The following is a 16,509-nucleotide window of genomic DNA, read 5'->3' on the forward strand; positions in this document are numbered from 1 at the left end:
TTCAACCAATGAAAACTGCTCAATGATTATTCTAGGTCCTGAAAGATCCTTGAAAAGGGAATGGAATGAATTGTCTAAGATCAAAACAGAGTATAAGAATATACTTATGTTCTTTATAAAGCAGTTTACTCAAAGAATATTAAGAAATAACATCGAAGGATTCAGCCAGGTTTTGAAAAGGACAGGGTGCTAGGGAAGAAAAAATGCATATTGTGTCGAGCTGTGTAGAATTTAAACATGAGGAATTTCACAGAAAATGTTCAGAATCGTTTTTAGTTCGACTATTCAAAGTCGAGGTCCAGCCTCAGCATTCATGTCAGCCTTGGCGTCGGGTTAAGTTTTATGATGCCAGGGTGAAAAGGCACAGGGTGAACTCCCCTTGTATAACTCTTAGCTAAAACCCTTCATACCTTTCCATATAGGGTCTGTTCCGCAAAATCCTGAACCGTCGTATCCGCCCAAGCAAGCTGATCCGTATGTCGGCAGAGGAACTGGCATCGAAGGAGTTGGCTCAGTGGAGGGAAATGGAAACGAAATATGTAAGTGAATCGATCGATTATTCACAATTTTGTAAGTCTAACAACTTCGTTAACGTCACTGTTGTTAACTTTAAAATGAAATATTTATTGTATACTATATTTGAATAAAGCCAGTACTGCCGAAAACCTTGTTAGAATGCTTCAGGTGAAAATGTGAATGGAAATTGGAGTTGTAATCACCTTCATTTTTAGTTCGACTTTTCGAAGAATATGGAGAGCTATACTACTCACACAAGCATCGGCGTCGCAAGCACACATAGGTCTATATCTCAGCAACTACTTGAGGTATTGCATTGAGACTTTATATAATGGTACTCAACCATCCAACCTACTTAATTAACCAAGTTAGAAAACTCTAATTTGCATTTAATGCAAATAATAGGCCTTTATTAAATAGACTTAGAAATTCTGGTTAAGGTTTTGCATGCAAGCACAAATAGGTTAATATCTCAGCAACTACCTGAGGTATTGCATTGATACTTGATACAATGGCACTTAACCATCCAACCTACTTAATTAACCAAGTTAGATAACTCTAGTTTGCATTTTATGCAAATAATAGGCCTTTATTGTTTGACTTAGAAATTCTGGTTAAGGTCTTGCATGTTAGCACACATAGGATAATATCTCAGCAATTACTTGATGTATTGCATTCAGACTTTATACAATGGTATTTAACCACACAAAGTAATTGAATAACCAAGTTAGATAACTGTATTTTGCAAATAATGGCCCTTTATTATTAGACTAAAAAATTCTGGTTAAAATGTTCCATGTAAATACATTAATGTTAATATCTCAGCACATCATGTATAGCATTGAAATCTAATCTAACAGTGATCCATGCATGTTTCGCCAAAACTTTTCAATCCTTACACTGAAAAGCGGCGGTAAAGTCGAGCGCGCTGTCTCTGCGACAGCTCTTGTTATATCTCAAATTTGTTTTGCTCTAGAAGTTTAATACCAACACTCGTTACCTGAAGTATTCATAACAAGCTTTGATACAGCTGTTACTGCTGTACGGTACCCTTTTTATTTCTATGTTTGTATATGAGTGCATTACTATTTCACATTTAAAAGTTAACAACAGTGTCTTTAACCATGTTGTTAACTTTAATGCAGTTCTGAACAAACAGTCCCATATAGGATATGGTTTTAGAAGTTCTTGGGGATTACCTCATTTAGTTAATTATTATTTGTTTGATTGTTAGGTTTCCTCAAGTTAAAGGGGCTGCACTCCGTATGATGAAATAGCGGAAAAAAAGAAGAAAATTGTCGGAAAACTGACATAAACTTGGTATCGATGTGTACAATGCATTGAAATTTTCTTACTGAAGTACCACATAGTTTACAATTAATTAATTTTTCGCAGTTTTTTTCGTACTTTTCCATAAAAAAAGATTACTACCTAGTAGAATTCATTCCTTATGCATGATTGGCTAGTCGATGTTATCACGTGATATAACCAAGTTAGGTATATAGCTTAAATATTCCAACTGTTTAGGGTAAGCCTTCGTAGCACAGTGGATACAACACTGGACTGCAATTTTAGCGACACCGGTTCGAACCCCGTCTCCGACCCGATTTTTTTTTTTACATTTTTTTTACTTCAAAATTATGATATCAAAGAGTAAAACAATTTTTTTAAATAATTGTCCTGAGATTTGTTACAGAAAAAAACTATTTTGGGTGCCAATCTGGTGTATAGTCCCTTTAATGCATACTGATAAGATTAACCATTTACCTTTTTACTTGGGATAAGAGTGAGGTTGTGCTCACAAACTAGTTTAAGCCCCCAATAAATTTACATTTTACTGACCATTCCAAGATGGTACCTTGATTTTACCATATTTATACAGTGCCATTCCTCAATTTGTTTGAGGTTTTTATGACATTTATACAATGCTGTACCTCAGTTTGTTTGAGGTTTTTATGACATTTATACAATGCTGTACCTCAGTTTGTTTGAGGTTTTTATGACATTTATACAATGCTGTACCTCAGTTTGTTTGAGGTTTTTATGACATTTATACAATGCTGTACCTCAGTTTGTTTGAGGTTTTTATGACATTTATACAATGCTGTACCTCAGTTTGTTTGAGGTTTTTATGACATTTATACAATGCTGTACCTCAGTTTGTTTGAGGTTTTTATGACATTTATACAATGCTGTACCTCAGTTTGTTTGAGGTTTTTATGACATTTATACAATGCTGTACCTCAGTTTGTTCTTCAGACTTTAGAGAGGATTAAGCAGACAGAAAAAGAACATCTCCAGGAGCCAGTTCACTTGGTGAAAAAGACACACAAAGGGGAAGAGATTATGGATGATGATCAGAATGACATGACTGCCTTAGCTGATGAGGTAGCTAAATATATTACTAATGACATGACTGCCCTAGCTGATGAGGAAGCTAAACATATTACTAATGACTTGACCGCCCTAGCTGATGAGGTAGCTAAATATATTACTAATGACATGACTGCCCTAGCTGATGAGGTAGCTAAACATATTACTAATGACATGACTGCCCTAGCTGATGAGGTAGCTAAATATATTACTAATGACATGACTGCCCTAGCTGATGAGGTATCTAAATATATTACTAATGACATGACTGCCCTAGCTGATGAGGTATCTAAATATATTACTAATGATATGACTGCCCTAGCTGATGAGGAAGCTAAACATATTACTAATGACATGACTGCCCTAGCTGATGAGGAAGCTAAACATATTACTAATGACATGACTGCCCTAGCTGGTGAGGTAGCTAAACATATTACTAATGACATGACTGCCCTAGCTGGTGAGGTAGCTAAACATATTACTAATGACATGACTGCCCTAGCTGATGAGGAAGCTAAACATATTACTAATGACATGACTGCCCTAGCTGATGAGGTATCTAAATATATTACTAATGATATGACTGCCCTAGCTGATGAGGTAGCTAAACATATTACTAATGACATGACTGCCCTAGCTGGTGAGGTATCTAAACATATTACTAATGACATGACTGCCCTAGCTGATGAGGTATCTAAACATATTACTAATGACATGACTGCCCTAGCTGATGAGGTAGCTAAATATATTACTAATGACATGACTGCCCTAGCTGATGAGGTAGCTAAACATATTACTAATGACATGACTGCCCTAGCTGATGAGGTAGCTAAACATATTACTAATGACATGACTGCCCTAGCTGATGAGGTAGCTAAACATATTACTAATGACATGACTGCCCTAGCTGATGAGGTAGCTAAATATATTACTAATGACATGACTGCCCTAGCTGGTGAGGTAGCTAAACATATTACTAATGACATGACTGCCCCAGCTGATGAGGTAGCTAAATATATTACTAATGACATGACTGCCCCAGCTGATGAGGTAGCTAAATATATTACTAATGACATGACTGCCCTAGCTGATGAGGTAGCTAAACATATTACTAATGACATGACTGCCCTAGCTGATGAGGTAGCTAAACATATTACTGATGACATGACTGCCCTAGCTGATGAGGTAGCTAAACGTATTACTGATGACATGACTGCCCTAGCTGATTAGGTAGCTAAACATATTACTAATGACATGACTGCCCTAGCTGGTGAGGTAGCTAAACATATTACTAATGACATGACTGCCCTAGCTGATGAGGTAGCTAAACATATTACTGATGACATGACTGCCCTAGCTGATTAGGTAGCTAAACATATTACTGATGACATGACTGCCCTAGCTGATTAGGTAGCTAAACATATTACTAATGACATGACTGCCCTAGCTGATTAGGTAGCTAAACATATTACTAATGACATGACTGCCCTAGCTGATTAGGTAGCTAAACATATTACTAATGACATGACTGCCCTAGCTGATGAGGTAGCTAAACATATTACTAATGACATGACTGCCCTAGCTGATGAGGTAGCTAAACATATTACTAATGACATGACTGCCCTAGCTGATGAGGTAGCTAAACATATTACTAATGACATGACTGCCCTAGCTGATGAGGTAGCTAAACATATTACTAATGACATGACTGCCCTAGCTGATGAGGTAGCTAAACATATTACTAATGACATGACTGCCCTAGCTGATGAGGTAGCTAAACATATTACTAATGACATGACTGCCCTAGCTGATGAGGTAGCTAAACATATTACTAATGACATGACTGCCCTAGCTGATGAGGTAGCTAAACATATTACTAATGACATGACTGCCCTAGCTGATGAGGTAGCTAAACATATTACTAATGACATGACTGCCCTAGCTGATTAGGTAGCTAAACATATTACTAATGACATGACTGCCCTAGCTGATTAGGTAGCTAAACATATTACTAATGACATGACTGCCCTAGCTGATGAGGTAGCTAAACATATTACTAATGACATGACTGCCCTAGCTGGTGAGGTATCTAAACATATTACTAATGACATGACTGCCCTAGCTGGTGAGGTAGCTAAACATATTACTAATGACATGACTGCCCTAGCTGGTGAGGTATCTAAACATATTACTAATGACATGACTGCCCTAGCTGATGAGGTAGCTAAACATATTACTAATGACATGACCGCCCTAGCTGATGAGGTAGTTAAACATATTACTAATGACATGACTGCCCTAGCTGATGAGGTAGCTAAACATATTACTAATGACATGACTGCCCTAGTTGATTAGGTAGCTAAACATATTACTAATGACATGACTGCCCTAGTTGATTAGGTAGCTAAATATATTACTAATGACATGACTATCCCAGCTGATATGGTAGCTAAATATATTACTGATGACATGACTATCCCAGCTGATATGGTAGCTAAATATATTACTGATGACATGACTGCCCCAGCTGATATGGTAGCTAAATATATTACTAATGCCATGACTGCCCCAGCTGATGAGGTAGTGGATAGATTGAGGCAGTTGAGATATTATTTAAAAGAAGAGGCCGTAATCATGAACATAAATATTTCCAAGAATAATATTAATCCTTTCTGTACAAGTTATGCCAGAGGCTCTCCAGCGTTTATACCTTAACCTTTTTTTTTTGAAAAGGCTTCCTATTTTTCCTACTTTTTTTGTTCAGTTCAGTATTCATTGTGTCGACTGACCCTCTAGGTGAAGCCAGAACACAATAAACAGGAACCGAAGGCTGATGTTCTCAGTGAGCAGCTACCGGACACCACCGAGCAACACGGCAACCACCTGTTTGACTCAAACTGTAAGATCTGCACGGGAAAGCTTGTCCCTGGGTCTGAATCCTCTCCCACTAAACCACAGGTTTGTGAACTGTTGGTGTTACCTAGTTAAGCTCACTTGATTTACTTTGTTTATTTCTCTTAATTCTGTAAAAAATAGAAACTTTCAGGTCACTGTTTCATTTTGTGAGTTGATACCCTTTTTTCACAGAGCTCTAAGCCAGATTCCCTTTCTTTTTTCACACTGAGCTTTAGCCAGATTCCCTTTATTTTTCATATAGAGCTCTAAGCCAAAATCCCTCTTCTTCTTTTCACAAAGCTCTAAGTCAGATTCCCTTCATTTTTCACAAAGCTCTAAGCCAGAGTCCCTTTAATTTTTCACACATATTTCTAAGCCAGATTCTCTTTATTGTTTTACACAAAGCTCTAAGTGAGATTATCTTTCTTTTTTGACAAGGCCTCTAAGCAAGATCCTCTTTCCTTTTTCCACACTAAGCTGAAAGCCAGATCCCCTTTCTTTTTCATACAGAGCTTTTAGCCAGATCCCCTTTCTTTTTCATACAGAGGTCTGCCAGATCCCCCTCCTTTTTTCACACTGAGCTAAGTCAGAACATCTTTTTATTTTTTTACACAGAGCTCAAAGCCAGATCTATCCAAGCAAGAAGAGGAAGAGGAAAAAGAAGAGAGAGAACTCACTAAACAGGAGAAGGACATCCAGGTACCATTTGGTGCAAATGTAGCAATAGTTCCAGAGCATCTGTTCATGCAGCACTATTACAGAATAACCAGTGATATAAGACTGCTGACAATTAAAAAATCTGATCACAGATTTTCATATTTCCGTTTGCAAGTTAATGTTTCATTCAGAAAAATGCATAAAACATTAACTTGTGAATATTCTTATGAAACCTGCGATCTGATTTTTTGTCAGCAGTTGTATATCACTGTTTTTCATGCATTTTCGCAAATATTGGCTTGTTCTAACCAAAAAAAAAAAAAAAAAATTGTCAAAACGTTCAGTCTGTGAGAGTACAGCTTTAAATTTTTATGTTGAATGATACCAAAGAGATACAAGTCACTTCTGTTGAAGACTTTCTTAAACTGCATTTCTTTGGTAACCAACGGTAATTTTATATTTGTTTCGAGTGCTATAGTAAGTGTGAAGGAGAACACAAAAATAATTTGAAAAAATGTATATTTTAATCATTGTTTGATTAAGTCGAGGGAGTTTTTTATCTGGCATTATTTGCAATCCTTACAACAGTTTCTATATTTCAGGCAGAAGAAGTGGTTAAAGAGGTTCTCAAAGCAATCGCTCGAGCCAAGGAGGACGCTAAAAAAGGAGAAATGGAGTCCCAGAGACGATCTGCCGTCACCGTCAGGTAGTGACAGATAATTGGACAAATTTCACTATATATCGATAAACAAGTCAAAATTGATAACCATCAATTCATCCATAATCGATGACTAAATCGATAATAATCAAAGAAATATTTTCATACTATTTATTATATGGTTTCATGTGGTTTATATAGATTTATCAGTGAAATTAAATCGTTATTTCACGGTTTTAAACAGTGAAATGAACAAGCCCGAATTCTCATACTGTTGCTAGGCATCAAATTTTTAACAAGCCCTGCTATATGAAATTCAGAATTTGAGCAAGCCCGTAAGACATTTTACCAGGGCAGGACTTGTGGGTTTGTGTTAATTTCGACAACTGTGTTTGTTCCTTCAGACATTTTACCAGTGCAGGGCTTGTGCTAATTGTGACCACTGTGTTTGTTCCTTCAGATCCCCTGACTCAGCCCTCAGCTCGGGCCTTGAGAAGAACACCAAGTTTACCCCTATTGGACCATCGCTATGGAAGGGCTTCATATACATGCAGGATGTGTCCAAGTTTGTCACTTCTGCGTACAGGGTTACAGGTTCGGTACAAAATCTGGTGAGTGTCATTTTAAGTGATGGAAATTATATTTCAATCCGTTTCGTTGGATCTTGGTAGAAAGTCAGCCGTTTTTTTTTCTCCATTTTGGAATGGGACCAGGTACCGTATTCATAAACTTTAAGCATCTTAGTAAATATTTTAAATTTAAGGAATATTTCATAATATTTTACAACAATAATTTTATATACCCTCAACTTTTCATCAGATTTATTCGTATGCATATATTCTTTAGACCTTTTTCTTTTCTGATTTTTGGTGTACAAACATTGTTAGTTTTCATCAAATTCTAATAAGAAATAAGGCAATTTTCCACTTTCATAATAGTCGAAAATTGTTGCTAAGATGCTTATGAATACGGCCCCAGGGTCTTTTTGATGAGAAAAATTGTGCCATTTTCCTAGTAATGAACAAGAATGCTTTAAAAAAAGAGACAGAAGACATGAAGAGCATTTGATAAGTCTTTTTCTTTAAGAATGCAATAACTTCTCAATACCCAATATGTTTTTAAAAACATAAAAAAATTCATTTTTGTTCACATTCGGGAAAAAAGTTTCGACATGAAAGGAAGGGACTGAATTTTGCCCAAAATAGCTCAATAGAAACCCCCCAGGAAATCCTTGCAAAAACCTTATTTTTTCGAAACAATCATTATGACTTAACTATAAAAATGATGGTTACTTTTGACAGACGACACATCCGAGCCAAGCTTTAGAAACCTATCCTTCTATTGCTCTATCCTTGTTTAGTGTTTGCCCTACATTGTCAGCCAATCAGGGACGCTAGATGTTTAAAAAGTTCCGTTTCTTATTTATGAAGAATCGTGGCTTATTTCTGAAGACGACTCTTCATGAATAAATAAATTACTATATTTATATAGCCACGCATACTGTTTGCATATGCAATGGTGCGATTTCAGTGTCAGCGCTGATTTAAATGACGTCACAATATATTGCTTTGACAGACAAGTCTTTTTGACAGGCGCACGGCTTAATTTTAAAGCTGATGCACTTTGGGAGGGGCTAACACTAAGTCTGTTAGAATTTATTAAGTAATTTCTTCGTGAATAAGAAACCACTGTTGCTCAGCTTCCTTAGGTTATTAATTCTCGAAGAAATTACTTAATAGACTCTACCCTTAATTCACGAAGAAATTACTTAATAGACTCTACCCTTAATTCATGAAGAAATTACTTAATAGACTCTACCCTAAATTCATGAAGAAATTACTTAATAGACTCTTACCTATACATAAAAATAACAATAAAATATCACCATGTTTTTCCAGGAACTGCCAGACACAATCACGTTGTGTGGAAGAATTTCCCCGGAGCATGTCTGGGATTATCTGAACAAAATGAAGAATTCAGCTACAAGGGTAGGTTGTGAATAGTGTACATTAACCCTTTGCATGCTGATTAAATTGTCGTCTGCTCAAAAATGTTGTCTGGTTTATTCTAAATTTCTTTTAATTTACATAAAACTTTGGGGATATATTGACTGAGTGGCAAACAGAGTAACTCAGCGTCTGGTCAGGTTCCAAGCTGTTGGCAAAGCCTTTAAAATCGCCATCAGCAGCCTAAGGGTTAAAGGGACTAGACACCAGGCCCCAATTTCTCGAAACTTCTTAAGCTTAACAGGCTTAAGTCGCTTATTTTCATTAGCCAAAATACATTACTTAAAACTAGATTTTGATAAATAAAAATAGTTTATTTTGATTATCAAACAGATTATTCCTATAAAATTTCGAAAAACTCTTAAAGAAGATAATATAACGCATATTACAGAACAAGAAAAAATAATGAGCTTAGCTTAATCCTGTTTCAAGAGACTTAAGAAGTTTCGAGAAGTTGCGGCAAGCTAATACCATTGCAAGAAAATAAAGAAAACTGTCAAAAATTTACACCAAATTGATATTGTTGTGTACAACACATTAGATCTACATAACTGATGTATCACATCGCTTACGATACATGTATCTTTTGCAGTTTCTGCATACTTATCAAATTTGAAATTTACTTGGTCTGTGTACCATGTTAATCCCAAATATTTAAAAAATGCATTGGTATATGTATCTGTACTATACGATCAAGTGACTCTCACATGCTAAAAATACACACTGGGTAACAATTATGTGCTATTTCCAAACAGGTTAACTCAGCTGAGACAGTGACAAAAAATTATTTTGATGATGTAAAATGATGAATTATCAGCCTCATACTAGCTTGTATCGACAATTCTAGTCTTGTTTGAGGAAATACTGTATTTGCAATTTCGGAACCATTTGGTGTCTAGTCCATTTTAAGTGTTATTCATATGAATGTGATATGAATGTGACATCTTTTTTTCTTATGTGCTATCAGAATATGGAATGCAACTTTTTAATGAATGTAGGTTCGACGAGGAATGTGCAAAACTTTTTTTGACAGTCTGCATTCAGTTTGTCGGTATTTTTTAATATCCAGATAAACAGGCAATCTTGTGGAGGATTGTTACACCAAATACCTTAAAATCAACAGGTTTAGTTAAAGAATTGCCTTGTGGTTCACTAGATTAACTTATTGGGTTGAAAGTGATATAAGCTGTGTCTTATGCGACCATTAAAAACGACCAATTTTCGAACAAGATTTCATCACTGCTTGTTTATTTACTGGTTTGAAAAAGAGTGTCCCTATATCGTCATTTTCATCATTGTTTCATGAGATTGATCATATAAAGATTTTTTTACTAATTTGTCAAATGCCCTTATTTTAGGACATCTGTGTGATCCGCCTCATCCCAGGCACAAACGAGGAAAAGGCCGCCTACATAAACCTATACTCTTACCTAAACAGTCGTAGTCGCTGCGGAGTGGTAGATATGAAAAATAAGAAGATAAAGGACTTCTACATCGTACCATTGGCGTCACATAGCAAGATCCCTTCAGTTTTGCTTCCTTTTGATGGACCAGGTTTGGTTTTTTTTGTGAATTTTAGCCTAAAAAAGTGTCTAGAATACAGTGGTCAAAATTAGCACAAGCCCGCAAGCCCTGCACTGGTAAAATGCTTTCCGGGCTTTCCGGGCTTGCTCAATTCTGGATTTTATACAGCTGGGCTTGTTAAAAAATGTAATGCCAAGCAGTAGTATACATGTATACTTTGTGGTTTCTTCATCCAAAAGACTAATTTTGATAACTGTATTATGTCATAAAACAATGGTGGGTAACAATGATTTAAACAGAAGAATTGTGGTCGTTTTTAGGGACAGAAAATGATTTTGGGTCATTGAATTAAAGTTGATATTTGAAATACCTCTCCATTAAAGGAGAGGCTGGAGAAGAAATAGAATGTGGTATAATAAAAAATGATAAAACTCCCTCAAATATAATCCTCTATTTAGAAAACCAGTTTTATCATATGCTTTCTGGTGGTTTATAATGATTTATAAGTGAAATAAAATTGATATTTTTTTGTTTCAAACAGTTTATAATCCAATCTTTACCAAACTTGGTTACAATGTTTATGGCCATTATATCTCGACTGAGTATGATCAAACGCAACATGGCACTACTATCTGCTGAGTTGTCGCCCTTTAATGTCAATTTTTGCGGGTGACAAGTTTAAATCCTTCAATTCTAATGTTGTTCACTGTAAACCTCTTCAATTCAGGTTTAGAAGAGAACCGATGTCACATGCTTCTTGGTGTTATCATCCGAAACAAGGTCTCCAGTCGACACAGTAGTGTCAGCTCTGATAAAAGCAAATCCAGCCATCACCACACACACAAGAAAGGAGACAGGAAACCCCTTAAGTCAGCCCTTAAAGACCCGGTTAGTCAAGTCCCTTTTAACATTCTTGGTTAACAACCTCTTTTGTCTTCGGTGGATTTACTGTTGACTGTTATAACTTTGTGGCGGTCTTGTGTTTGCTAATTTTTCACAATTAGGTCAGCTATTAAAATTCTCTGTAGTTTATTGCTTAAACAAATATGAAATACCCTATATAATTGATGCATTTTATTACATTTCCTTTGTTTTTTCTTCAAAAAAATATCTTGATTGATTAATATGTTAAAACTTCAAATTTTGGTATTTTTTTTTTGGAAAGTCCACATACTCTTTGATCCATCCGAATGATCCACCCCATTACTTAACAGATAAAATCATTATTATCCTTAAAGCTGCACTCTCACAGATTGTTTTGACAACTTTTTTTATTTTTTATCTAAGAATGGGGCAATTTTTGCGTTAATGTCTGGAAACCAGTGATATAAAAAGGCTTACTAAAGATTAGATTGCAGTTCTTCATACTTATGGTCGAAAATTGATATTTTGTGGCTAAAAGCGTTATATCGCTTTAAGGAAATTGAAGTTTTCTGCCGTTTTTCGAACAATTGAGATCAATTCTATTGTGAGTTATCTTATATGACTGATGACATTGATGCCAAAATCAGCTGATTCTGAGATAAAAACAAAATAATGTCAATCTGTGAGAGTGCAGCTTTAAAAAAAGAAATTATGAAATATTGTTGACAAGTTTTGCTTAAATACATCTGCATTGTGTTCATTTACAAATTCTGCTGTAGCATTTTATAATTTCTTCTTTTATCTTTATAACAAATACTCACTTTTAATTCTGAGATGTGTAACTGTTCTCAATGTTTGTGTCAAATTTGTGGGAGTTTTAAAGAGATTTTTTTTTTTTCTTTTAAGATATTAAAATGAAATTTGGCACACTTTTTGCCAGAGAAAATAGGCACATGTACACGGTAGCAATTCCCATAACTCTTGCTTTGATATTAGTTGAGTTATGTCCCTTGTTTGGTGAAGACAAGAACAAACAAACATTGGGGTTGGCTTGATGGTACCAGGCTGTTTTCTGCCCATTTTGGGGGATATTGATGTTGCAAAATATGCTATTTTGAGAAAAAAATAATTGCTTTGCATAAAAAATGAAAAATTTTACAGTTTAAAAAATACACTTTTCTGTCCCCTGCAAATGAGGGAATTATAAAAAATTTAGTTTTATTTCCCTTTCAAAAGTCCTGAAAAAGCTGAAAAATCATTACAGCTGATATTGTATATATATTGATCATTAAATCAAGGACAGTAATGTCAGATGCGTCCAGAATTCCTGGTTCATTGTTTGCAGTGAAAAATGTCCTCGATTTGCTTAAATGTGCCGATTTCTCTCCAAAACTGGTGATCTGCACTGGGATAACAATACCTTTCATTGACCAAAGCAAGGTAATGGTTGAGATGTGCACGTAATAGAACGATTACCTGCATACAAACGTATCTTTGAAGAATAATGTGCATTGAGTGAGTTGGTAAGCCTAGTAAGAACATGCATTGTTTTCACAAGATATTTCAATACAGACATGATTTTCATCTTAAGCAATCACTCTTTATTCGGTGCACAAGGTTGTTTAAAAAAATACCATTTTAACATATAGAAAACAATGTTTATACTCATCGAATCGAGCACATTTTCCACCCAAAACAATATACAAGGAAACCTTAATGCATCTGACATTGCTGCCCTAATAAATATGATGAAAACCACCCATTTCTGAATTCAATAATCATCAAAACTTTACTTCACACACTTCATTATATGATCTTGAATGAACAATTATAGGTAAGAAGACTTTCATTAATTAAAAAAATAAACTAATACCGGTTATATTTTCTTTTTACTTTTGATTGGGATTTTTGTCTCCAGATTGGGAAAAAATATCATATTTTGCTAGGGGAATGGGTCCGATAGTCAGACGTGTGGGAAGTAAAGAAAAAAGCCTGGGTACTCTTGTAATCCATCTTTAACTTTTCTTGCTATTTACGTTGTTCAGGCAAAGTCCCAATCCAAGAAAGCATCGGTTTGTATAGGTGTTGTGTTGACTTGCTTCTAGGGTTTTTCTTGCTCCAACATTATTTGATTTTACATTTTGGTCTGAGCATACCATGTTTGAAAATTCAGTTTGTTTACCTTTATGGCCGTGTGTGCAACTATTTCTCATCTGATCGAGGTTAAGATTTGGAGTAAGTTATGGTAAAAATTCAATAGCTTTAATCAGTCATATCAGTTGAATCCAGCGTGGTTTTTTAACCAACTAAGGGGCCTATATACGACCTAAAAAATTGCTCATGGCGGCAGTCAGTGGTTCAGAGATGGTTGAAGTCAATTGACTGGCCATACATTTTGCACTTGATGTTTAATTTACTTTATTGTTTTAGGAGGAGCACAAGCCACACAATCAGTGGATGCTTTAAAACCTTGAAATGCTTTTAAGCTCATTTGCAAAAAGTAGTAGCATGTAAAGCTGCCATAAAGGTCTAAAAATAGAATAGACAAACATGCCAGTTATTACTGTTTTGTGGTTTCTTACTGCAAATACTTTGTTGGTAATAATTTGCATGGTATGCTTTTTTTTGTGTACTGTAAACTAATATTTAACATGTCCGTGCTATCGTTTGCATGTTTTCAGTAATTTAACATGTCCGTGCTATCGTTTACATGTTTTCAGTAATTGAATATTTAATCTTTTTCATTTTTTTTAACTCAATTGTAATATATCGTATACAGTATAAAATAAAGTTTGATGGAGAGTCTTTTTGTGATTTAAGCTTTTAAACAAGTTCAATCAATCTTTGAATGAGCTTTACGAATGGTTCATAATCTGATTCGTTCATTAATGTTTTATTTTACAAACTTTATTAAGCCATGGCATGTCAAAATATTCTTGTTTGTTTTGTTTGTTTTCACGTTTAGAAAGCTGTATAAGATTTAAAATAATTTATTCTGCAACACTTAACCCCTGCTATAAAAAAGAATATTTAAGTCTATTGATTGTGCACTCATTAAAGGGGCTAGACACCAGATAGTCCCAAAATTGGCAAATACATCATTTTTGCATGACCAGCACAGAATTGTCAATACAAGCTAGTGTAAGGCCGATAATACATCATTAACATGATCAAAAGAATAATTTGTTTCTGTCTCAGCTGAGTTAACCTGTTTAAAATTAGCGCATAATGGTGTCCCAGTTTATAGAGTAAATATTTAGCAAGTGAAAGTTAGGTGATTAGTACAGATACACTTACTGACGTTACTTTTAAATTAAACAAGGATTTATATGGTAGACAACCCCAGTAAATTTTGAATTGGAAAAATACGCAAAAAATGCAAAAGATACATGTGTGTAAGCAATGTGATACATCAGTAACAAAGATTTAATGTGTTGTACACAATGATATCAATTTTTTGTAAGTTTTTGACAATTTTCTTTTTTTCTTGCAATTGTATCATTTGGTGTCTAGTCCCTTTAACCTATGAATAGTCATGACAATGTTAAACTCATATTATATATGAAAGCAGCTGCTTTAATGGAAAATATTCCTATTGTAAGACCCTTGCTGCTTTTCCCCTTTCTCTGGCTTCAACATTTTGAGGCCCCATGAGCTGTTTTATCCAGATTTCTCATATTAGAATTCAATCATCAAATGAAATGAACTGTTTGATATTGAAATAAGTCAATTAATATAGGACATTTACTTCATTGGGCCACAAAAATATGTCACAAGTCTGCACATGAACATTGTGCTTTTATCAGTAAACACTATGTCTACACTGTTGTTGTAAAATGTAAAATGGACAAGAAAAGGATCGTTCCCTTTAAGCCATGTCGATGAAGTACATCATGTTTTATAGTTTGACACACCATCTGAGAAGTCATCAACATCCAATTCTCCAAAGTCTTCCGACTCTGGCACACCGCAGCCTGGGCCATCAGGGAAGAAAAAAGGCATCTCCTTTGACCCAATCATTAAAGAGTATTCGCATCTAACCGAGCAAGGTAGGTGTCTGTTTAGATTGACAGTTTGGGGAAGGACTATGAGCTTTATGGTTTTGCTATTGTATTTCAGATTTTTTTGGGTTTTTTTGTTGGGGGGGAGGGGTGTGTGTGTTTTTGTTGTTGGGGGGAGGGGGTGTGTGTGATAAATATCAGGGGACATCTTTGAGGGCGATACGCGCAATAACTTGACAGGCCTGGCCAAGCTTGATTCTATTTTAAGTAACTTGAGATTGTTCAAGAAATTGAAGCCGTTGCTAGACATTTAGTCTGCCACAGTGTACATTGCTATTTTAAGCACTCGTTTTTTTATCTTTCTTTTGGAAAAGTATATTCCTATAATTGAGTGTTAAACGGGTCATGTTTATATCTAAAATTGTAAATATTGTGTACTGTATTGTAAATAGTTATGGACTGATTGTAACGTATAACCTGTTTTCAGACACTGCCTACACACCTGCAGCAGACGACCCCATGGACCCTAATGCCCCATATGACCCTGAAAAAGAGGCCCTGAAAGGTCCCAAGGCAAAGAAAGGTGAAAACCGTATAGGTTGATGCAAAAAAAATATACATATTTTAAAGTGACACTTGTATTCAAAATCAATACATATACATGTATAACAAACATATAAAATTATCTTGAGTGGTAAACCTTTAATTAATTACTTTAAAATGCATTTATGGAAAATATTAATTACTGATGCCAAGATTGTTATCATTTATTTAATAGCTGAAAACGCGCAAATATAAAATGACTGGTGGGTCCTAAAAGATCTACATTGATCAAAAATCGCCTCATAAGGTGGAAGTACAGTGTTTTCTGCAACTTTCTTTTAAATTAAACTGGTATCTTTTTTAACAACCATTGTTTTCAATATTTATTCATCTGTTTCGGTAAATTCAAACAATTATATTCATTGTAGTTCATCTTATTTGGGAGTAAGAGTGCATCTTTAATGTTAAACTC

General features: G+C 35.1%; 1 protein-coding gene across 1 annotated transcript in view; it reads left to right on the forward strand.

Moving 5' to 3' along the window:
• LOC128204669 (uncharacterized) overlaps positions 1-16,509 on the forward strand; it is a gene marked incomplete at its 5' end in the record, with an annotated part of 52,969 nt that overhangs the window by 30,333 nt on the left and 6,127 nt on the right. The window contains 12 exons of the mRNA XM_052906068.1: positions 423-539; positions 2,776-2,904; positions 5,686-5,847; positions 6,400-6,483; positions 7,044-7,147; positions 7,560-7,710; positions 8,998-9,087; positions 10,464-10,659; positions 11,357-11,517; positions 13,539-13,565; positions 15,398-15,542; positions 15,982-16,077. Of these exons, the coding sequence (XP_052762028.1) occupies positions 423-539; positions 2,776-2,904; positions 5,686-5,847; positions 6,400-6,483; positions 7,044-7,147; positions 7,560-7,710; positions 8,998-9,087; positions 10,464-10,659; positions 11,357-11,517; positions 13,539-13,565; positions 15,398-15,542; positions 15,982-16,077 (1,462 nt within the window). The remainder of the gene's footprint in view (positions 1-422; positions 540-2,775; positions 2,905-5,685; positions 5,848-6,399; positions 6,484-7,043; positions 7,148-7,559; positions 7,711-8,997; positions 9,088-10,463; positions 10,660-11,356; positions 11,518-13,538; positions 13,566-15,397; positions 15,543-15,981; positions 16,078-16,509) is intronic.

Source organism: Mya arenaria, chromosome 10 (assembly GCF_026914265.1).
Source record: "Mya arenaria isolate MELC-2E11 chromosome 10, ASM2691426v1".
Lineage (NCBI taxonomy): Eukaryota > Metazoa > Mollusca > Bivalvia > Myida > Myidae > Mya > Mya arenaria.